Source organism: Chrysemys picta, chromosome 17, assembly GCF_011386835.1.
Source record: "Chrysemys picta bellii isolate R12L10 chromosome 17, ASM1138683v2, whole genome shotgun sequence".
NCBI lineage: Eukaryota > Metazoa > Chordata > Testudines > Emydidae > Chrysemys > Chrysemys picta.
Window position 1 is genome coordinate 1,254,226 of NC_088807.1, and position 23,539 is coordinate 1,277,764.

At 64.1% G+C, this 23,539-nt stretch overlaps 1 protein-coding gene across 1 annotated transcript; it reads right to left on the reverse strand.

The window, feature by feature from the left end:
- Positions 1-4,559: 4,559 nt before the first annotated feature.
- LOC122172184 (WD repeat-containing protein 87) lies at positions 4,560-17,327 on the reverse strand. Its single transcript, XM_065571812.1, has 5 exons — positions 17,250-17,327; positions 16,670-16,843; positions 8,016-10,909; positions 6,999-7,441; positions 4,560-6,763 (listed from the first exon to the last, which is right to left on the reverse strand). Exons 1-5 carry the CDS (start codon positions 17,325-17,327, stop codon positions 4,560-4,562), a joined length of 5,793 nt encoding a protein of 1,930 aa, XP_065427884.1.
- Positions 17,328-23,539: the final 6,212 nt, after the last annotated feature.

Below are 23,539 nucleotides of genomic sequence, written 5' to 3' on the forward strand. Positions count from 1 at the left end.
CAGGGGTACCGAGCGCACGCGGGGGGGGGGGGGGGGAGGCGCGGCGGGCAGGCATGACTCTGGAGCTGTCCCTCGCTCCCACCCAACCCCCAATCTGGCGGTTTCCCTGTCAGCCACCGCCCATGGCAAACCAGCCTGACGGGTCCAGCAGCCGGCTCCAGCCGGCTGGTTCCCAGCACCCAGCAGTGGGGGTGAGGCTGCTCCCAGCTGCGGCACTGTGAGGGCAGAAGCTATGGGGGGGTGGAACTAGGGGAGCCTGAGGGCAGCAACTGGGGGTGTCTGGGGCTGGAGGGACAGACACAGGGGAGCCCAGACACAAACAATGGGGTGGGCTAGGGAAGGAATCGGCTTCCTGCCCCTGGGCTCCAGCTGCTCCTGGGGGAAATGGGGGGAGGCCGTGCTGAGCCATGAGGGGGCTGCCGATGGGACCTTGTGGGGTAGGGGTGGGGGAACCCTTGCTGAGTTGGGGCCCCCCTGGGCCGGCCACACCCATGCGCATCCACCAGCCCAGAGCCAGCGATCCAACCTCAATATTCAAAGAAGGGTCTAGGGAGAAAACTCTTTTATCTACCCATCCATCCCCAGAGTCCAGCCACCGTCACCCAGCGCCAGTATCCATCCATCCATCCATCCCCATCACCCAGCGCCAGTATCCATCCATCAATCCCCATCCATCCCCATCACCCAGCGCCAGTATCCATCCATCCATCCCCATCCATCCCCATCACCCAGCGCCAGTATCCATCCATCCATCCCCAGAGTCCAGCCGCCATCACCCAGCGCCAGTATCCATCCATCCATCCCCATCACCCAGCGCCAGTATCCATCCATCCATCCATCCCCAGAGTCCAGCCGCCATCACCCAGCGCCAGTATCCATCCATCCATCCCCATCCATCCCCATCACCCAGCGCCAGTATCCATCCATCCATCCCCATCCATCCCCATCACCCAGCGCCAGTATCCATCCATCCATCCCCATCCATCCCCATCACCCAGCGCCAGTATCCATCCATCCATCCCCATCCATCCCCATCACCCAGCGCCAGTATCCATCCATCCATCCCCATCCATCCCCATCACCCAGCGCCAGTATCCATCCATCCATCCCCATCCATCCCCATCACCCAGCGCCAGTATCCATCCATCCATCCCCATCCATCCCCATCACCCAGCGCCAGTATGCATCCATCCATCCCCATCCATCCCCATCACCCAGCGCCAGTATGCATCCATCCATCCCCATCCATCCCCATCACCCAGCGCCAGTATCCATCCATCCATCCCCATCCATCCCCAGAGTCCAGCTGCTGTCACCCAGCGCCAGTATCCATCCATCCATCCCCATCCATCCCCAGAGTCCAGCCACCATCACCCAGCGCCAGTATCCATCCATCCATCCATCCCCAGAGTCCAGCCGCCATCACCCAGCGCCAGTATCCATCCATCCATCCCCATCCATCCCCATCACCCAGCGCCAGTATCCATCCATCCATCCCCATCCATCCCCATCACCCAGCGCCAGTATCCATCCATCCATCCCCCTCCATCCCCATCACCCAGCGCCAGTATTCATCCATCCATCCCCATCCATCCCCATCACCCAGCGCCAGTATCCATCCATCCATCCCCATCCATCCCCATCACCCAGCGCCAGTATCCATCCATCCATCCCCATCCATCCCCATCACCCAGCGCCAGTATCCATCCATCCATCCCCATCCATCCCCATCACCCAGCGCCAGTATCCATCCATCCATCCCCATCCATCCCCAGAGTCCAGCTGCTGTCACCCAGCGCCAGTATCCATCCATCCATCCCCATCCATCCCCAGAGTCCAGCCACCATCACCCAGCGCCAGTATCCATCCATCCATCCATCCATCCCCAGAGTCCAGCCACCATCACCCAGCGCCAGTATCCATCCATCCATCCCCATCCATCCCCATCACCCAGCGCCAGTATCCATCCATCCATCCCCAGAGTCCAGCCGCCATCACCCAGCGCCAGTATCCATCCATCCATCCCCATCCATCCCCATCACCCAGCGCCAGTATCCATCCATCCATCCCCATCCATCCCCAGAGTCCAGCCACCGTCACCCAGCGCCAGTATCCATCCATCCATCCCCATCCATCCCCATCACCCAGCGCCAGTATCCATCCATCCATCCCCATCCATCCCCATCACCCAGCGCCAGTATCCATCCATCCATCCCCATCCATCCCCATCACCCAGCGCCAGTATCCATCCATCCATCCCCATCACCCAGCGCCAGTATCCATCCATCCATCCATCCCCATCACCCAGCGCCAGTATCCATCCATCCATCCCCATCCATCCCCATCACCCAGCGCCAGTATCCATCCATCCATCCCCATCCATCCTCATCACCCAGCGCCAGTATCCATCCATCCATCCCCATCCATCCCCATCACCCAGCGCCAGTATCCATCCATCCATCCATCCCCATCCATCCCCATCACCCAGCGCCAGTATCCATCCATCCATCCCCATCCATCCCCATCACCCAGCGCCAGTATCCATCCATCCATCCATCCCCATCCATCCCCATCACCCAGCGCCAGTATCCATCCATCCATCCCCATCCATCCCCATCACCCAGCGCCAGTATCCATCCATCCATCCCCATCCATCCCCATCACCCAGCGCCAGTATCCATCCATCCATCCCCAGAGTCCAGCCGCCATCACCCAGCGCCAGTATCCATCCATCCATCCCCATCCATCCCCATCACCCAGCGCCAGTATCCATCCATCCATCCCCATCCATCCCCATCACCCAGCGCCAGTATCCATCCATCCATCCCCATCCATCCCCATCACCCAGCGCCAGTATCCATCCATCCATCCCCATCACCCAGCGCCAGTATCCATCCATCCATCCATCCCCATCACCCAGCGCCAGTATCCATCCATCCATCCCCATCCATCCCCATCACCCAGCGCCAGTATCCATCCATCCATCCCCATCCATCCTCATCACCCAGCGCCAGTATCCATCCATCCATCCCCATCCATCCCCATCACCCAGCGCCAGTATCCATCCATCCATCCATCCCCATCCATCCCCATCACCCAGCGCCAGTATCCATCCATCCATCCCCATCCATCCTCATCACCCAGCGCCAGTATCCATCCATCCATCCCCATCCATCCCCATCACCCAGCGCCAGTATCCATCCATCCATCCCCATCCATCCCCATCACCCAGCGCCAGTATCCATCCATCCATCCCCAGAGTCCAGCCGCCATCACCCAGCGCCAGTATCCATCCATCCATCCCCATCCATCCCCATCACCCAGCGCCAGTATCCATCCATCCATCCCCATCCATCCCCATCACCCAGCGCCAGTATCCATCCATCCATCCCCATCACCCAGCGCCAGTATCCATCCATCCATCCCCATCCATCCCCATCACCCAGCGCCAGTATCCATCCATCCATCCATCCCCATCCATCCCCATCACCCAGCGCCAGTATCCATCCATCCATCCCCATCCATCCCCATCACCCAGCGCCAGTATCCATCCATCCATCCCCATCCATCCCCATCACCCAGCGCCAGTATCCATCCATCCATCCCCATCACCCAGCGCCAGTATCCATCCATCCATCCATCCCCATCACCCAGCGCCAGTATCCATCCATCCATCCCCATCCATCCCCATCACCCAGCGCCAGTATCCATCCATCCATCCCCATCCATCCTCATCACCCAGCGCCAGTATCCATCCATCCATCCCCATCCATCCCCATCACCCAGCGCCAGTATCCATCCATCCATCCATCCCCATCCATCCCCATCACCCAGCGCCAGTATCCATCCATCCATCCCCATCCATCCTCATCACCCAGCGCCAGTATCCATCCATCCATCCCCATCCATCCCCATCACCCAGCGCCAGTATCCATCCATCCATCCCCATCCATCCCCATCACCCAGCGCCAGTATCCATCCATCCATCCCCAGAGTCCAGCCGCCGTCACCCAGCGCCAGTATCCATCCATCCATCCCCATCCATCCCCATCACCCAGCGCCAGTATCCATCCATCCATCCCCATCCATCCCCATCACCCAGCGCCAGTATCCATCCATCCATCCCCATCCATCCCCAGAGCCTGGACAGCTCCAGCCATGGGCTTCTGCCTGTGTCTCTGGGCACTGCCAGCCTCGCGGCCGGGGTACCCATACCCAGAGGAGAGGGGTGCTGTGATGCCCCCACGGCCCCCTGCCCCCGTTCCTGGCTGCGGGAGGCAGCTCACCCACTCGGGCCCAGCACCGCACGTATCTAACATGAGAATCAAACAGCAGCAGTGTCTCCTGGGGCCATGACGTGGCACCAACTTTATTACAGACGCAGCTCCGAAGGCAGGGGAGGGGCGGCTGGCCCCCCGGGCAGGGATCGGGGCCACCTTGAGCCATCCCCTGGGCCCCTCTGGCCCTGGCCCTGGCCCTGCTGGGCTGGCGCTGAAGAGAGAGCCGCTAGCTCGCCAGAAGGGCTCTGCTGTGGCTCAGAGCCCTGCCCTTCCGCCCCCTCATCCCACCCCCAAGTGCAGCTGGGGCTGCTGGCCCCGGCCGTCCTGCTGCGCCGTCCTCCAGGCCAGGGCCACGGCCCCGTACCGGGCCTCCCCCCGCGGCTGCAGCGTGTGCACGTTGTTCTGGTAGCTCAGGGGGATGACGCCGTAGAAGCTGGGCGGCTCGGGTGGCTTCTGGGGGGCCCGATGCAGGATCTGGTAGAGGATCCGCTGGCCCAGGGTGGCCTCGCTCTGCTCCTGCGCCTCCCCCCTGGCCGGGGACATGCCTGGGAGGGACTTGCTGCTGTGCCGGTCGGCTGCCCCCAGCTGCTGGATCAAGGCGCGGCTCAGGGGCCGCCCGAGGCCGTAGAGCTCGGCGAGCCGGTGGAACTGCTCCCACCAGGCCGGGGAGAAGGGCCCGTGGCGCTGCTGGAGGGTGACCAGCACCTGGTAGAGCGCCAGGAACTTGTCCTCGCCCGGCAGTTGATGCGCTCCCACCTCGGCCCAGCCGGTGCTGGCAGTCGGCAGCCGGTCCGGCAGGTACAAGTCGACCTTCTGCCGCTGGCTGTCCACGGGCACCGCCTCCTCCTGCTCCCTGGGCCCGCCGGCCCCGGGCTCACGCTGCTGGAACCTCCGCTGCTGGGCCCGGACTCTGCCCAGCCATAAAGCCAGAGGCTGCGTCTTCCGCCGGGCCGCCTCGTCCTCCCGGAGCGCGGCCAGCTCCAGGCTGGGCCGCCCCGGCTGGGCCACCTGCTCCCACCAGGCCCACTCCTGCCCCATCCTCTCGGCGCTGGCCTGCAGCCGGGCCTGGGCAGACGCCAGCAGCTCCTTAGCCAGGCCGGGCTCGGGTCTGGGCTGGGCCTGGAGCAGCTCCGTGGACACGGTGGCCTCGTGCGGCTGTTGCCCGGGGCTGGCCAGGAGGGCGCAGAGCGACACTGCCCTGCCCAGGCCGGCGTCCTCCTCTCCCAGCACCTGGGCCGCCATGGCCAGCGTGGACTCCAGCGCCACCCTGTGCTCCACGGAGGGGCACTGCCCGAGGGCTTGGAGCCGGCCCAGCAGCTCGGCGGTGTCGGTGCTCTCCAGCCGGGCCGGGTCGGCCAGGATCGCCAGTAGCGGCTGGATTCTCTGCCAGACCTGCCCCTCGACACCCCCAGCGACTGCCCCCGGGCTGCCCGGGGCCAGCTCTTCTGGCCGTGCCACAGGGGCCTTGGACGCCCTGCCACCCAGCACCTGCTCTGCCCCCTCGGCCAGGCCGCCCTCGGCCAGGCCTCTGACTGCCCCCTCGGCCAGGCCCCCTTCATCTGGGGCCCCCTTGGGCAGGCCTCTGACTGCCCCCTCGGCCAGGCCCCCTTCATCTGGGGCCCCCTTGGCCAGGCCTCTGACTGCCCCCTTGGCCAGGCCTCTGACTGCCCCCTCGGCCAGGCCCCCTTCATCTGGGGCCCCGTCGGCCAGGCCCCCCTTGGCCAGGCCTCTGACTGCCCCCTCGGCCAGGCCCCCTTCAGCTGGGGCCCCCTCGGCCAGTCCCCCTTCAGCTGGGGCCCCCTCAGCCAGGCCCCCTTCTGCCCTTTTGGCCCAGGCCTCCTGGGCCAGGCACGTGCCCAGCTTGGCCACCAGCTCCTCGGCAGCCGCGTATCTCTCCTGCAGGCCCCGGACGACTGTGCTGCTGGACTTGCCGAGGCTCCAGGAGCTGCTGGGCCGGCCCAGGGCCAGGCGGGTGGACGCCACCAGCTCCTCCAGGGTGCTGCGGTCGTCGGCCGAGGGGGCGATGCGCAGGTTGAGCAGCGTGCAGATGTCGTCCCGCCAGCGGGCGCTGTCGGCGCCGTACCGGTGACTGGGGTCGATGAGGAAGGGGTCGGAGGACTCGGGGCGCATGGCCTGGGCCGAGGGCCGGCTCGGCTGCCAGGACAGTGGCTCGCCCGGCTGCTTCTTCTTCAGCAACTGCCTCTTCAGCGTCTCCTGGTAGCGCTTGGTGTGTGGGTCCGGGGGGCGCGGGCCCAGGGGAGGCTGCCCCACCTTGGGCAGCGGGACCTTGGGCACCTCGGAGGAGCGGCTGCCTGGGGCGCTGGCGGGGCCCTGCCGTCTCTCCGCCTTGGAGCTGGGGCCCAGCGCCTCGCTGCTCGGCACCATAACCGGGGCTGTGAGGCGCTGGGCCCCCGGCTGGATCTGGGGCAGCTTGTCCTGCGGGTGTCTCTGGTTCTTTGTGCCAGGGGCCTCTTTGGCTGCACCTGGGCGGGGCGGAGATGGGGTCAGGCTGGCAGCGAGGGGAGGGCACCCTGACACTCAACCCCGGCCCACACACCTGCCCTGCTCTGGGGAACAGCGCCCCCCTCCCCCTAGAGGAGCTGCCCTCCCCCCTCGGGCTGGTGGTGAGTGTGAGGGAGAGTCCCTTTGCCCCCCCCGGGACTCCAGTGGGGGGAGAGAGGGGAATTCCCCCCCCCACCCGGATCCAGCTGGACGTACCAGAGCTCCTGGGCAGCTGGGTCTCTCCAAAGAGCTTCAGCCTCTTGGCCTGGCCCTGGGTCGGCTCCGCCCCAGCCGCCTCCGCGCCCAGCAGCTCTGACGCCTTGGGCCATTTGAGGCTGGGCCCCTGGCCCCTGGCCCTGGGCTCCGGGCCCTCCTCCGCCAGGTACAGGTCGTCCGTCAGCCTGGTCTCCACTTGAGCCAGGAGGATCTCCAGTTCTGTGATGCTGAGCTGGGCTGGCGCCCACCCCGGCCCCTCTGCCTCAGGCCCCGGTAGCCCCAGCCCGTACTGCACAAACGTCCCGCTGAGGGTGACACTCCTGGGGGGGGCAGAGCGGAGAGAGCGGGTGAGGGGCGCGGCGGGGGGAGACAGCACCGGCTGGCGTCTGATGTCACTCGATGGGTCTAGCCCCTTGGGGCCCCAGCCCCTGCCCGGGTCAGGGTGGAGTCACAGCCGCTAGGAAAGTCGACCCGGGCCCAGGCACCATCCTGCAGCAGCCATTGGCTCCCCTCGCCCTGCGCGTGGGCTTAAGGGGGCTTTCTGCTCCAGTTCTGCTTCCCATCTTCCAGGCCCCGTTCTGCCCCCGTGGGCATTTAGAGGAGGACTCACAATCACCCCATCGGTCCTTGGAGGGGGCAGAGAATCGCCACGGTGCAGCGTGACCCAGCTACGGCCCTGATCTGCCCCTATGAGCCAGGGGGCGAGGGGGGCCAGAGAATAGCCATAGTGCAGCGTGACCCAGCTACGGCCCTGATCTCCCCCTATGAGCCAGGGGGTGAGGGGGGCCAGAGAATAGCCATAGTGCAGCACGCTCCAGCTGCATCCCCAACCCACCCCCTCCGCTGGGGCTCGGGAGCAGGGCCCTCATGCCAGCCCCACACCGCCTGGGGAGGCTGTTCTGCAGGGGGATTCCCACAGGGCCGGTCCCACCAGCGCTTGGCACAGGGGGGCCCGAGTGTGACTGAGAACCGGGGGGCGGAGAGGGAAGGACTGGGCGCGGGGCGGGGGGCACTCACGGCTGCTCCTTGGTGGGCGTGACGTGCCTCTTGATCGCCTTCTGGAGGACGCCCTTGTCGGTGATGCCGGCGACGGAGGCGATGAGCGAGCGGGCCTGGTCCCGCACCTGCCAGTCCGGGTCCAGCAGGGCCCGGGTCAGCGGCACCACGTCCCTGTGGCTCAGTAGCTCCATCTCACCCAGGGTCTCCCAGGCCGCCTGCCGGGTCCGGCCGTTCTCGCTGGCGGTGCCCTGGTAGAGGCGGGCGGCGGCCTCGCCTTGCAGTGGGGGCGGCAGCACGTAGGCCTGGCAGATCTGCACCAGGGCGGCGGTGCACAGGCTGTACGCGGAGAGCGGCCCGTCTTCTAGCTGGGCCAACACGGCCCGCAGGACGGACTCCAGCGTCACCTCGCTGGGCCTCTGCCTCAGCCAATTCTTGGCCACGATCTCGGCCAGCACGTCCCGGGGCAGCTCCGGGTCCACGAAGGACCTGGGCTGGTCCTGCGGCTTCCGCTTGGCCTTCCCCTTCTCTGCCGGCTCCTCCCACCACCGGGACGCCGCCGGCTCCTGGACCGGGACTGGCTTCCGCGGCGGCAGCCACCGGCGCGGGGTCACCTTGAGGGAGCACTGGAGGTGCGGGGGCGTGCCCAGCGGCCAGAGCTGGGCCCTGATGATGGAGTTGGGAATGTAGCCGTCCGGCCCGATGAGCCACGGCCCCCCTGGCAGGAAATGCTTCTGGAGCCGCGGCACTAGCTCCCCGGGTGCCTGGGGCTCCTCGCCGCCTGGCGGCTCCACCGGCAAGGACAGGAGCCTCTTGGTGAGTGTCCGAGCGGGCCGGAAATCCGCAGCGAGCTCTGGCACCCCGCCGGGGGCCTCTGGGCCGGGAGAGGGTCCTCTCTCTGTCTTGGCACTGGTCACCACCCTGGCCACTCTCTTGACCAGCATAACCTCCCGGTGGCTGGTGAGGGCCTCCATGCCTTGGAAGCACTTGGACTTCTCGCCCGCCCAGAGGTACCTGGGTACGAAGACCGTGTCGAAGGACAGGAGGAAGTTGGGGAGGAAGGGCAGGGGGTGCTCGACCACGTCGTCCTCCACCTGCCAGGCAGCCAGCGCCTTGAGGTGCCGGCGGGGCAGGTACTTGAGGCAGGAGATGAAGTAGATGTTGGTGCTGCAGCCAACCAGCAGGTCGCCCCGGAGGCTGGCGAAGCAAACGCGACTGAACTGTAGGCTGGTGTCGAAGTCCACCAGCAGGACGCCCGTCAGGGACCACACCCTCACCGAGCCGTCCGCGCCCCCCGTCAGCAGCAGCTGCAGCGGGTGGCAGTAGTCCAAGGAGGTGACGGAGCAGGAGTGCAGGGGGCAGGTCTCCAGCCAGTACGGGTTGATCTTCCGGGGCACCAGGGCGGCCTGTCTCCAAAGCCTGAGCCGGTTCTGCTCGGTCAGGGCGCAGAGGTAGCCTGGCACAAGCAGGAGGCTCTGGATCCGGCAGCCGGTGCTGGGGATGACGACCAGGGGCCGGAGCTCCAGCTCGCTGCCCGTCAGGCCCACGTCGGACAGCACGATCCGCTCGTCCGCACCGTAGGAGCAGAGGAAGTTGGACTCCGGGGAGCGGTAGGACAGGTCCCCGCAGGCCGACAGGCTACACAGGGCGCCTACCCCCCCTTTGTGGATCTGCCGCTCCGCCAGGCTGTGGGCGTGCTGGGAGACCAGGCGCACGTGCCCGCTCCAGTGCCCGCTGAACACGAAGCCGGTGGGCTGGGTGCCTAGGTCCAGGCGGCAGAAGGCCAAGCACAGCACCTTGTCGTCTCGGTTCTCCGTGGTGCACAGGACGTACTTGGCCGGGCTGGGGCAGATGGTGGTGTCCAGGACGTAGACGTCGGCAGTCCCCACGGTCACCACCAGCTCCTCCCGCTCCGGGTCGTAGGCGTAGTCCAGGGCCTTCTCCAGCCTGTGGAAGGGCCAAGTGAGGAGGAGCAGCTCCCCGGTGACAGACGAGAGGAAGCGGGTCACCCCGTCCTCGGTGGTGGCCAGGATGCGGGCTCTGCCGGGGCCGCAGGGCACGCGGGCCAGCCTGCGCAGGCCGGAGCCGGCGGCGTTGAAGAGCTGGTAGAAGTTGCGCAGGGTGCGGAGGGAGAAGCTGTGCTGCGAGCGGCAGTAGAACATCCGCTCGGTGACAAAGCCCAGCTGGAAGACCGGCTCGCCCACGTCCAGCCGGCGCAGCAACTCGCAGCTGCCCAGGCCCCACTCCTTGAGCAGCCCGTCCAGCGACGCCGTCAGCAGGGTGTGCATGGCCGGGCGGCACACCACGCTGGTCACGGCGCTCAGGTGGGCCTGGAACTGCTGCTCCTGGCGTCCCGTCTCCAGGCTCCACAGCTTGACGTGCCCGGCCAGGTCGCCCACGTACAGGTGGCCCTGGGGCCCGTGGGCGGAGCAGCAGGTGAGGGAGACACCCTGGCTAAGCTGGAAGGCCTGGGTCTCGGCCCGGCGCTGGCAGTCGTAGAGCCGGATGGTGCTCTCGCACAGGGCCACCAGCGCCCGCACGTCCCGCTCCACGCTCAGGCAGTGCACGAACTCTCCGCCGGCCACGCTCACCGCCCACGAGATGCCCAGGCCTGGCGCGGGCCCCGGGCTGAAGGCCCAGAAGCTGATGGCGCCGATGGCCCCCGTGACCAGCTCACCTGTCTCCGGGTTGTAGCACATGCTGGTGACGGAGTGCGGACAGCGGACGGCTGTGAGGAGCCGCAGGCCCTGAGTGTGGTCCCCGAAGAGCCGCAGGTGCAGGTCGTCGCAGTAGGTGGCCAGCAGGCGCTGGCTGGGCACGTAGGACACCTGCAGCACCTTCACCCGCTGGGCCATGGGGACGTCCTTCTCCACCACCGCGCTCTCATCCTCCCCGTGCTGCAGCCAGACCCGGGCCTGCAGGGGCATGTTCATCAGGGCAGGGGAGCAGAGCGGGTAGGGCGTGCGTGCGTGTACACGTGTGTGTGTGTGTGTACAGCGCCTTGCACGACAGGGCCCTGCACGTGCACATGTGTGTACAGCACCTCGCACGACAGGGCCCTGCACGTGCACATGTGTGTACAGCACCTCGCACGACAGGGCCCTGCACGTGCACATGTGTGTACAGCACCTCGCACGACGGGGCCCTGCACGTGCACAGGTGTGTACAGCGCCTCGCACGACGGGGCCCTGCACGTGCACAGGTGTGTACAGCGCCTCGCACGACGGGGCCCTGCACGTGCACAGGTGTGTACAGCGCCTCGCACGACGGGGCCCTGCACGTGCACAGGTGTGTACAGCGCCTCGCACGACGGGGCCCTGCACGTGCACAGGTGTGTACAGCGCCTCGCACGACGGGGCCCTGCACGTGCACAGGTGTGTACAGCGCCTCGCACGACGGGGCCCTGCACGTGCACATGTGTGTACAGCGCCTCGCACGACGGGGCCCTGCACGTGCACATGTGTGTACAGCGCCTCGCACGACGGGGCCCTGCACGTGCACATGTGTGTACAGCGCCTCGCACGACGGGGCCCTGCACGTGTACAGGTGTGTACAGCGCCTCGCACGACGGGGCCCTGCACGTGTACAGGTGTGTACAGCGCCTCGCACGACGGGGCCCTGCACGTGTACAGGTGTGTACAGCACCTCGCACGACGGGGCCCTGCATGTGTACAGGTGTGTACAGGGCCGAGCACGTGTGTGTGCTGGCTGACGGGCGCTAGCCAGCAATCGGTGCCCAGCCACTGCCAGTCGCCTGTCGATAAGAGCAGGTGGCTGCCCCTGATCAGTTCTCAGCGCTGAGTCTTTGGCCCACGGCGGCTGGGTGCCATCGCTGGCGAGCGCCGCCCCAGGCTCGCTGAGTGGCACTCGTTGGGAATCCCAGGTCCTAGTCAAGACTTGGTGGGGTGTGACGAACTGGGACTGTTCTTGCTGGGGTGTGTGAATGCTGACAGGGGAGTGTGACTAGGATGGTCTGCATCGGGGGATGGGAGCCGGCCCAAGGGAACATACCTGAGCTTGTAACATGAGAACCCAGGAGGGGGTTGGAGGTCAGATGACTCCGGGGCCCGGGAAACTGAACAAAGGCTGTGGGAGGGGTCGCTGAAGGCGGAGTGTGGGAAGCAGGCTGGAAGGAGGCTGGAGAGATGGCTGGGAGGCAGAGATGGCTCTGACCCCCCAAAGGGGGGGGCTGGGATGCCCTGGGACCCCAAGCTGGACCTAACTGAGGGGGGCCCTGTTGTCTGTGCCTGCAAGACCTGTCTTGGACTGTGTTCCTGTCATCCAAATAAACCTTCTGCTTTACTGGCTGGCTGAGAGTCATGGTGAATCGCAGGAAGCCGGGGGTGCAGGGCCCTGAGTCCCCCAATACTCCGTGACAACTGGTGGCAGCGGCGGGATCTACTGCACCCCGTGGACGGCGCTTCCTGCAGTAAGTGACTGGGGAGCAGTAAAACGAAGGGGGATTGACGGGGACCAGGCACGCTGAAGAGTGGGAGAGAGACGGTTATTACCCCTGGGAGTGTGTGACCAGCGAGAAGGACTTTTGCAGTAACAGGGTCCCCTGGGGGGATCGCAGCGAGTGGTCCCAGGGGCGGAGGAGTCTGCAGCTCGACCCTGGCAGAGAGGTGGTGACCTCGAGAAGGGCTGGCACACTAGGGGTCCCCCTGGGAACTGGGGGGAGCTGTGAGCACACAGGCCGGTGAGTGGCCAGCAGGAAGATGTATGCCAAGCGGCTTAAGAGCGACCTGGTGGAGCTGTGCAAGCAGAGGCGGCTGCGCATTGGGAGGCTCACCAAAGAACAGCTCATTGCCCAGCTGGAGGCGGAAGATCGCGCGAATGAACTGATCCCTGTGTCTCAGGGAAGCAGCCTGGCAAATGCAGCGCAGGCACCAGTGTCTGTCCCAGCTGGGAGTGGTCAGCCCGCTGCTGAGGGCTTCCCGAGACCCCTCCTTCCTATGCCTAGGGGAAGGGTGGGGAGGAGCCCAGCAAATACCGAAGGCGCCGTGACCCCCCCGGCCAGCAGGGGGTCCCCCCGGCGAAGCTCGCCGGCCAGCAGAGGATCCTCCCGGCGACGTTCGGCATCCGGGGAGCGGAATTGGCTGGAATGGGAGAAAGAGCTAAAACTGAGGGAGCTGGAGGATCGTGAACAACAGAGACAGCATGAAGAGAGACAGCGTCAGCATGAACGGGAGGAGAAAGAGAGACAAAGACAGCATGAAGAGAGACAGAGACAGGAGAATGAGAGACAGCGTCAGCATGAACTGGAACTGGCGAGACTGAGGGGCAGCGAACCCCCGGCTGCGGTGAGTGAGGGGGGACCCAGGACTGCACGGAGCTTTGATAAGTGCATCATGGCCCCATACAAGGAGGGGGAGGACATGGATGACTTCCTGGAGGCCTTTGAGACGGCCTGCGAGCTGCACCGGGTTGATCCCGCGGACAGACTCCGGGTCCTTACCCCCTTACTGGACCCCAAATCCGTGGCATTGTACCGCCAACTGGGAGAGGCAGAGAAAGGGGACTACGAACTATTCAAAAAGGCCCTGCTACGTGAGTTTGGGCTGACTCCTGAGATGTACCGGGGAAGGTTCCGGGGTCAAGATAAAACCCCTGAGATCTCATATTTGCAACTAGCCGTCCGCATGGAAAGATACGCCAGCAAGTGGGCTGGTGGGGCCCAGACGAAGGAGGACCTGATTAAACTGCTGGTACTGGAGCAACTGTATGAGCGGTGCCCATCCGACCTGAGGCTGTGGTTGGTGGACAGAAAGCCAGAGAACCCGCGACACGCCGGGCAGCTGGCTGATGAGTTTGTAAAGAGCCGGTCAGGGGGTGGCAGGGAGGAGCCCCAAAGGAACAGGCCCGCCGTGATGCAGAGAGAGAGTCACCCTGGGACCTCCCAAAGAGGGAATATGGGGAATCCCCTCCCACGGGGAATGCCCAGCGTCAGGGACAACCGACCGGCTCGAGGGGACCCACAGGACATGAGCTGCTATTACTGCGGCCGAAGAGGCCACGTTCGGGCCCAGTGCCCCAAGCTCAAGGACAGACTGAGCAGACCGAACCCGCATAGGGTTAACTTGGTAGAGGCCCAGACGGACGAGGGGCAGGCTTCTCACGCAAGAGGGGCTGGCAGCTTATCAACTGCTCAAGAGAGAGAAGGGCCCCAGGCCAGCTCCTCTAGGGGGCTGGATGCCCCAGACTCAGGGTTTTTGGTTTATACGGTGGGCGCGGGGCTGTCCCTCCGGAGAGAGTACCTTGTTCCCCTGGAGGTGGATGGGAGGAAGGTCAATGGATACTGGGATACGGGCGCAGAGGTGACGCTGGCCCGGCCCGAGGTGGTGGCCCCAGATCAGGTGGTGCCCAACTCCTACCTGACCCTGACGGGGGTGGGCGGAACACCAGTCAAAGTGCCCGTGGCAAGGGTACACCTGAAGTGGGGGGCCAAGGAGGGCCCCAAGGATGTGGGGGTACACCCGTATCTGCCCACTGAGGTATTGATGGGGGGGGACCTGGAGAACTGGCCAAGCAACCCCCAAAAGGCACTGGTTGTGACCCGCAGTCAGAGCCGGCGAGGGGCCCTGCGCCCTGGCCTTGGGGGGGGTGCCTTGCCTGAGGCGCAGGACCCTAACCTGGTGGGGAGGGAACGCCCAGGGACGCGGCTCAGGGAGGCTGCAGCTTCGGACCCAGCGGGCGAGAAAGAGCAGGTGGCCATCCCTGTCCCAGCTGCTGAGTTCCAGGCCGAGTTACAGAGAGACCCCTCCTTGCGGAAGATAAGGGACCTGGCCGACCTCAATGCGGTACAGACCATGGAACGAGGTGGCCGGAAAAGGTTCCTGTGGGAGAAGGGGTTCCTGTACCGAGAATGGGCTCCCCCAGGGAAAATGGAGTCAGGGGGGATCAGGAGGCAGCTGGTGGTACCCCAGAAGTATCGCCGCCAGCTGCTGTGCCGGGCCCATGACATTCCCCTCTCAGGGCACCAGGGAACCTGGCGTACCCAGCAGAGGCTGCTACGGAGCTTTTACTGGCCTGGGGTCTTTGTTACTGTCCGACAGTACTGCGGATCCTGTGACCCCTGTCAGAGGGGGAGGAAGGCCTGGGACAAGGGGAAAAGAGCTTTAGGACCCTTGCCCAGCATAAAGGATCCTTTCCAGAGGGTGGCCAAGGTTAAAAGGGCGGCTCTAAACCAAGAGAGCCCAAAGCACAGACCTCCAGACTGGAGCGCTGGGAGAAGACCACAGCCCAGTTGGAACCCCAGAGGTATGGGGGTGGGAAAAGGGCCCAGGCCGCATAAACCTTCCCACATGCGAACTGCGAGTGCCATCAAGCACCCCCGACCTAAGGGGGGGCGTGGAACGGAAGGGGCCTGGTGTAATTCTCACCAAGGAACTGGAGGGATGCGGGGGCATCCATGGGAACGGGGGTAGGTTCGAACTTCCCCGGGTCACTGGCTAAAGTGACCCTGCTCAGTTCGGTCTCGAAGGGGGGAGAGATGTGACGAACTGGGACTGTTCTTGCTGGGGTGTGTGAATGCTGACAGGGGAGTGTGACTAGGATGGTCTGCATCGGGGGATGGGAGCCGGCCCAAGGGAACATACCTGAGCTTGTAACATGAGAACCCAGGAGGGGGTTGGAGGTCAGATGACTCCGGGGCCCGGGAAACTGAACAAAGGCTGTGGGAGGGGTCGCTGAAGGCGGAGTGTGGGAAGCAGGCTGGAAGGAGGCTGGAGAGATGGCTGGGAGGCAGAGATGGCTCTGACCCCCCAAAGGGGGGGGCTGGGATGCCCTGGGACCCCAAGCTGGACCTAACTGAGGGGGGCCCTGTTGTCTGTGCCTGCAAGACCTGTCTTGGACTGTGTTCCTGTCATCCAAATAAACCTTCTGCTTTACTGGCTGGCTGAGAGTCATGGTGAATCGCAGGAAGCCGGGGGTGCAGGGCCCTGAGTCCCCCAATACTCCGTGACATGGGGTAGTATCAATAATCGATGTTGCTGCTTGAAATGCTCCACCCAAAGTTTTAGTTTTTTTCACCAAACCGGCTTTTTTCCAAACATGAAACTTTGGGGTGAGTGGGGGGAATGATCGGGATTGGTGACGTTTTCCCTTTTTCGCACAGTTTTCTGCATTTATTTTTTCCCCTATCGCAATCGGTAGCGCAGGTGTCTCTATGTCGTGCGCCCCACCGTGTTCGTACTGGAGGGGGGCGGTTTCCGCGAAGGAAACGTTTCTAAAACAATTTGGGGTGAGCAGGGCAGCCGAAGGTTTGATGGAAAATGCGCCTGGTTCAAAATCCTTTCCAGCAGCTCCCCTAACACAGAGCCAGAGACGGGGAAGTGAAAGAGAGAGAGAAACTATGCATCTGCTCTGCTGAGGACAGGACCGGTGGGGAAACTGAGGCACAGGGGAAGTGCCTTCCTGACAGTCAGTGCAGGTTGTCTGACTCCCAGTGTGGGCCGAGCAGGGGGGTCAGGACTCCTGGGTTCTGCTCCTGGCTGGGGGCAGGGAGAGGAGTCGGTGGGCTTAGAACAGGGGGCCTGGGAGCATTTCAGGCTCCACCAGCCGCTTTCCCTGGGGCAAGGGGAAGAGGTGGAGGACGCAGCCCCCCAGGGTGGCAGATCGTGGTGGAGAGCGTGAGGGGCACCAATCCCCGGGGGACAGTTCAGCTGGGGTCTCACCTGGTCCTGTTTCAGCCCCGGGCCCCCCCAGGAGAAGCAGACGAAGACGTTGGCGGTGGGAGTCGGGTAGAAGCAGATGCGGGGCATGAGGTGAGGGTGGCGGCTGGCCCGGTACACAAGGGAGGGTCTGTCGCTCAGCAGCACCGGCGTCCCTGGCACCGCCTCGGGCAGCTCCTGCACAGGAAGGAGGGAGAGTGAGGGCGATTTGCCCTGGTGCCTGTGGCCGCAGGTGCTGCCGGCTCCGACCAGCATGGGGGTGCCACCTTGGGGGCTGAGGGTGCAGGTTATTGCCAGCGATGGAGCCCCAGAGGGTGGAGCAGCACCTGCCCCCTCCAGCTCCCTGCAGACCCCGGCCACGTCTGTCACGCTCAGGGCAGCTCTCCCTTCTCCGAGTGATGGGCTCAGGCTCTCTGCAGACCCAGGCAGCGTCGCTGGACCTAAGGCCCAAATCTCACTGGAAGGAGGGTGCGGCGTCTGTACCTCGGCCGGCCCCTGGGGATCTATGTGGCCATCTCTACGGGAAAGCGGCCGTTTGGAGCAGTAAATGGGCCCCTGCTTCTCCCAGCCCTCACACCGTTACCTTTGGCATCTGCAGCTTTTGGAAGATCTGAGATTTCAAGTTCTTCCATCCGGGGACGATCCTGGCAGCTCCTGACATCGCAGCGCTGGTGGGGGGCGGCTTATCCCGCGCGGGGGAGAAGCAGGAGCTCCGAGCAGCCTGGGAGCCGGTGCGAATTCCCTGCTGGGGGAAGGGGAGGGTCCCGGAGGCTCGATTCTCTAGCTGGAGAGCAGGTGCGGCCCAGAGAGCTTCCATGTTCAGTATGCCAGTGTGGGGACAGGCTCCTGCCCCATTCCCCACCCCCAGAGCCAGCCAGTCCCTGCCCTGGACCAGCGCCCCCCGTACCCCATTCCTCACCCCCCAGAACCAGCCAGTCCCTGCCCTGGACCAGCGCCCCCCGTACCCCATTCCTCACCCCCCAGAACCAGCCAGTCCCTGCCCTGGACCGGCACCCCCCGTGCCCCATTCCCCACCCCCAGAGCCAGCCAGTCCCTGCCTTGGGCCCGGCGCCCCCCGTGCCCCATTCCCCACCCCCAGAGCCAGCCAGTCCCTGCCCTGGGAGCGGCGCCCCCCATGCCCCATTCCCCACCCTCCAGAACCAGCCAGTTCCTGCCCTGGACCGGTGCCCCCTGTGCCCCATTCCTCACCCCCCAGAACCAGCCAGTCCCTGCCCTGGGCCTGGCGCCCCCCGTACCCCATTCCCCGCCCCCAGAGCCAGACAGTCCCTGCCCTGGACCGGCGCCCCCTGTATCCCATTCCCTGCTCCCAGAGCCAGCCAGTCCCTGCCCTGGGACCGGCGCCCCCCGTGCCCCATTCCCCGCCCCCCAGAACCAGCCAGTCCCTGCCCTGGTCCCGGTGCCCCCCGTACCCCATTCCCCGTCCCCAGAGCCAGACAGTCCCTGCCCTGGACCGGCGCCCCCCGTATCCCATTCCCTGCTCCCAGAGCCAGCCAGTCCCTGCCCTGGGACCGGTGCCCCCCATGCCCCATTCCCCGCCCCCCAGGACCAGCCAGTTCCTGCCCCGTGCCCGGCGCCCCCCATGCCCCATTCCCCGCCCCCCAGAGCCAGCCAGCCCGGGGGCGCTCTCAGCGTGGGACGTTTATTCTGGTCTCTCAGGGGCACAGAGCTCTTTGTGGATGATACTGTTGGGGGGGGGGGGGGGAGTGCGGCTTGCGGGGTGAAAGCCCCTCCCAGCAGGAGAGGACAGTGCACTCTAGGGGGGTCAGCGGCATCTGCCCCCCTGGCTTGTGACCTTTGGGGTCAGGTTCCCACGTGCCTGGGGCTGCCCGCCTGGCGCTCCCCTTTTCCGCCTGCTGCGGGGGGCTCGTCCCACCCCCGTGGCCCCATGGGGCACCATGGGCGGCTGCGTGAGGGGAGGCCTGGTTCGGGGGGCACCAGCTTTACCTGCCCGCGTCAGGAGCAGCATTGTGACATCACCGAGCTCCCATTACAGCTCCCGTGGCCATGTCCATCCACAGGAGAAAATAGTCCCTCTCCCCTCCCCCACCCACCAGAAACCAGTGAACAACATCATCATGTAACTCAATAGCAACCATCACCCTGTACTAATTAGCACTTAATTAGGATCATTGTGCAAGGGCTAGATTGTCAGTTTCCTGGTGCGTGTGTGTCTGCCCAGGGCCTGGGCAATGGGGGGGCCTGGCCCTGGGCTGGGGTAGTGCTACCGTAATACACCTAATAGCAATAGGAATGTACAGGGCCTGGCGCAGTGGGGGCTGGCCCATGGCTGGGCTGGTGCTACCGTAATACACCTAATAGCAATAGGAATGTACAGGGCCTGGCGCAGTGGGGGCTGGTCCATGGCTGGGCTGGTGCTACCGTAATACACCTAATAGCAATAGGAATGTACAGGGCCTGGCGCAGTGGGGGCTGGCCCATGGCTGGGCTGGTGCTACCGTAATACACCTAATAGCAATAGGAATGTACAGGGCCTGGCGCAGTGGGGAGCCTGGGATTCCTAGGCACCAAGATACTACACCTATTAATAACTATTAATAACGACTGGAGTTATATGTTAAGTACAATAGTTTATCCTCCCCCCTGCCCGCCCCCCCGCAGCTCCCCATTCCTGCCAGCACCAGGACAGAGACTCCGGTTCATTTCCTGGCACCTGGGTCTCCCCAGCCTCGCCCTGAGGTGATGGAAATGGCCCTGCATGGGGCAGGGGGCAGAGAACCGGGCGCTGATGCCCTGCCCAGCCTGACCTTGCACACACCCTCTGTTAGGCCTGGGGGCTGCCCCCTCCACCGGGGGCCGTGTCCCGTAGCTGGCCCCTCGCCACCAGGATACCTGGCCTGATGGATCGATTGGGGTTCAGCTGCCGACATCTCGCTCTTGCCCCCAATTCCCGATCCCGTCCCATCTCTGGGCCCCACTCCCCAGCAAGTCTCACACCCCACCTCCACCCCAGCTCCTCTGCACCCCAGACAGATCCGCTCACTGAGCAGTCAGGCATCTCCTGTCCGGGCATCTCCCTGGCCACAGCAAAGGGACGGTCCAACTGGGGGTACCGCTGGCCGCCCAGCCACCCTGTGCTAAAGCAGATTAACAGCAGGGGGTGCTGCACCCCTCCTCACCCACAGCCAGGCCCCTGCGGTAGCTGCAGGGGCAGGAATCCAGGCCCTACCTCCTCTGGGGTTTGCGCTGGCAGTGGTGCCAAGCCCTAGTAGAGGCACAGTTTGCACCAGGACACGGTGATTTGCACTGTCACAGTTTACACACCCATTGTTTACAGCTGTGCAAAGTGAGCTAGTGGGAGGTGGCGGGCTGGGAGCCAGGACTCCTGGGTTCTCTCCCCGGCTCTGGGTGGGGGGTGGTGGGTTGGAGCAGGGGGGCTGGAAGCCAGGACTCCTGGGTTCTCTCCCCGGCTCTGAGAGGGGAGTGGGGGCTGGTGGTTAGAGCAGGGGGGGCTGGGAGCCAGGACTCCTGGGTTCTCTCCCTGGCTCTGGGAGGGGAGTGGGTTCTAGTGGTCAGAACAGCGATGGGGGGTGGGGGAATAGAGACATTTCCTGAACACTCCAGTAGCTGCTGTTGCGATTGGGGGGCGTGGGGCGGGCGGGGAAGGAAGCATGAACACGGACAGGCAGAGGGAGGCAATGAACCCAGTATCAGGTGCCGGAGCCCCCTTCGTCTCCCATGCACCATCTCCCCGCTGTTCTGGCACTGCCCCCCGGGCACTCACTCCATGCCACGCCTGCCCGATCGTGCAGCGTGCCATCAGACGGCAGAGCCGGGCACAGGCCCATCCTGCTCCGCCCTGTTTGGCCTCCCCCCCTCCGCCCACACTTTGGTGTAAATTAGGAATTTTTCTTCTAGTGGGTGGATTACTGCTGGGCAGCCCCCAGATGGCTCCTTCCTTAGTCTAATTACTGATTAGGCTCAGGGTAAGGCCTGAGCGGGAGGGGAGGGCAGGAATGAGATGTCTGAGCTGTTTGTCTGTGTTAGTGTGTGTGTGTGTGTGTGTGTGGGGGGGGGTTAGCACCACAATCTCTCCTTAAACTGGATTGGATCAGAGCAGCCAAACTCCCCCCCACATCCCCCAAACTGCCCCCACGTCCCCCAAACTGCCCCCATGTCCCCCAAACTCCCCCCCACGTTCCCCAAACTGCCCCCCATGTCCCTCAAACTCCCCCTGCCCCCCATCGGCCTCCAGCACCATGGGGAGGGGGAGCAGGGCACCACATGCTGCATGCCCCAGACGGGCAGATGAGCCAGACCCGGATTAACCAGGTCATGCCGATTACCAACGGCTCCCCTCTGCAATCCTTTAATGGGGGGATCCATCAGCTTCTCAGCGCCGGAGCTGAGACCGGCACAGAGCTCGCCGGTGACGCTCGGGCCCTGACCCCGGGGTTGCACAATGGGTTAATAACGGGTTGCGTGTCTGCAAAGTGCTGGACAAATGCTTCCCGAGCAGCCAAAGGGAGTTAGGTGCTGAGGATGGTCCATGGGCTTTGGGTGCATCGTCCCCTTCAGCCACTTGGACAAAGCCCAACCCGGGTCACTAGTTGTCGTTTGCCCTTTTAGTTCATTTGATGAATGGGCTTTTCGCACTCAGGGGAGGGGAACAGAGCATTTTTGCTGAAACCTTGTGTTAATTTACATATTAATCTAGTAGGACTGCAAGACACCCCCCCAAGATCAGGACCCCCATTGTGCCAGGCGCTGCACAGACCCTGACCAAGATCTGGGCCCTCACTGTGCCAGGGGCTGCCCAGACAAGGCCTGACATCAAAGAGCTCGCAAATTCATCATTTATCTTCAACCCGCTTTAAAAGACGGCAATCTCCTGCCCTCTTTCGACGCTCATGTGAACGCGGCTACACGTGTCTTCCGGCTCGTCCCAAGAGCAGAACCAGGGCAGCTGAGGCAGGAGCCTCAAAACCCTTCCCAGGCTCTCCCCCCTCCTCCAAAGGATGCCCAGAGGGGTTTTAAACTCTGTCTTTCTGTGTGAACAGGTGACAGGACCTTTTTTGCACGGGTGTCACTGTGGGATCTCTGCTTAGCAGAGTGTCGCCAGGTCACAGAGTGAGCATCTTTACCCGCCCCAGGATAGAGCATTTCGACTGGTTTTATTAGACTGAGGGAAATCACTGCTCACCCATTTAACAAGCCAGGCGTGGCGAGACACCTACAGGGGAGCTGGGGCTTGTTGCAGGTGAGTGTGTTTTGGGTACTGAATGAATGGCAGCTGTCCCCTGTCTGCTTTGCTGGGTATGTCACCGGGGCGCAGCCCCCACCCGTATTTGGGGAACCGTTCGTCTGCAGTCGGACTGGTTATCTCTCCCCAGCGAGGGACAGGCAGTCGCCCGGCAGCCACAAGAGATTTAATTCTTCATCTCCATTTCTGCCAGGAAGCCCCGGGAGGATACCAAAGATTCGCTGGGTCACAACAATCCACTCATTGGTGACAGCCGGCTAGGAACTGCATCCCAGGGTCTTTCAGGCCTGGCCACATTCACCTGAGGTGCATAAAATCTCCTCTTTCTGCACGATTTCGCCAACATTTCTCCCTGGCCAATCGCTCGCTGGTGTCTCACCCCGGGGGTATTTTTTGAGGTACACCAGAAAGGGCGAGGGACAATTTTCAAACCGCTGGAGCCAAATGGCGTGGGTGGTGACAGTTATGCAGTTGAGTAGGAGGCCGTGGCCAGGGACAGCTGGTTATGGGTAAATTCTTCCCTTGGCATTAAGTGAGGCGTAGGAAAATCCAGGGGACGCTGGCGATGTTGTTAGCCCCAAGGGAGGCACCAGCTACGGCACTCAGACAGCATGAAGTGGCCTGGACCGTCCACTGGAGACTCCCTGGATGTGGTCCGTGCTGCCACCTCTGAGGTACAGAAACCTGGGGTGAGCATTGAGCGCACCCACCTGGCAGCTAGCAGTGTGCACGGGGCACCCCAACAGGTTCCCAGGACAGCTGCCTCCACATAGGGGCAATCCTAGGAAAACCTGGACAGCCGGCAGCCCTGCTCCCAGGAGCCAGGGCAGATCAGGGTGTGATGGGGGTGTGATGAAGTGGGGGGTTTCCTTGTTTTTCCTATGGTTTGCAGGCGGAGGGGGTGGGACTCAGTTTCCCTGGGTGTTACTGGTTTAACGAGGGAGAGGAGAAGGAGTTTGTTGTTTCAGAGGACCGGCGAGGGAACTTGGGACCCCAGCCGATGGCCTGGAGGATGGAGACCCCAGCGACTGGTGACCTGACGGCCCGGATGCCCAGCTCAGGAGTCGCAGCCGGTTCTGGTCAATGGGAGGACAATGGGCTGCAGAGAGAGGAGAGGACGTCCAGGTGACCCTGTTTACCTGCAGAGAAGGCAATGGACAGAGTGGGGTTTGGGGCCGGGGGTATCAGATGCCCAGCTGGGAGCAGGGGGGCTCGGGGCTGGAGAGGGGGAGCAGGCAGAGCCCCCCTGGATGCAGAGGAGACTGGGATGTGCTGTGCTGAGGGAGGCCAGGCCTGAGGCCCTGAGAGTTTCCTCGGCTGGGTTCAGACGCTCAATTAACCCTCCGGTTTTACGCTGGCTGAGAGTCGCTCCGGTCTAGAGATCAGGGTTGCATTATTCCCTCTGGGAGTGGAGGCCCCGGCGGTCCAGAGCGAGGGGACTCCCTGAGGGGGCCCACGGCAGAGACAGACGTGCTAAGGCTCAGAGAGGTGCGGCTCCAGGAGGTGGAGGGGTTTAACCCCCGAGAGTGGACCCCCGAGAAGGGCTGTCACACTGAAGGGGGTTCCCCCAGGGAGCGCACGGGGCCAAGAGTGGACATGACCTAGGAGTCCGTGACAAGGTGGCAGCAGAG

Excerpts from the sequence above, each read along its gene's own strand:
- LOC122172184 (XM_065571812.1), bottom strand. The coding sequence starts at position 17,327 with ATGTCAGGAGCTGCCAGGATCGTCCCCGGATGGAAGAACTTGAAATCT. Across the intron at positions 10,910-16,669 it reads CGGGGCTGAAACAGGACCAG|GCCCGGGTCTGGCTGCAGCA; the intron begins GTGAGACCCCAG and ends ATGCCCCTGCAG. Across the intron at positions 6,764-6,998 it reads CCAGCTGCCCAGGAGCTCTG|GTGCAGCCAAAGAGGCCCCT; the intron begins GTACGTCCAGCT and ends CGCCCCGCCCAG.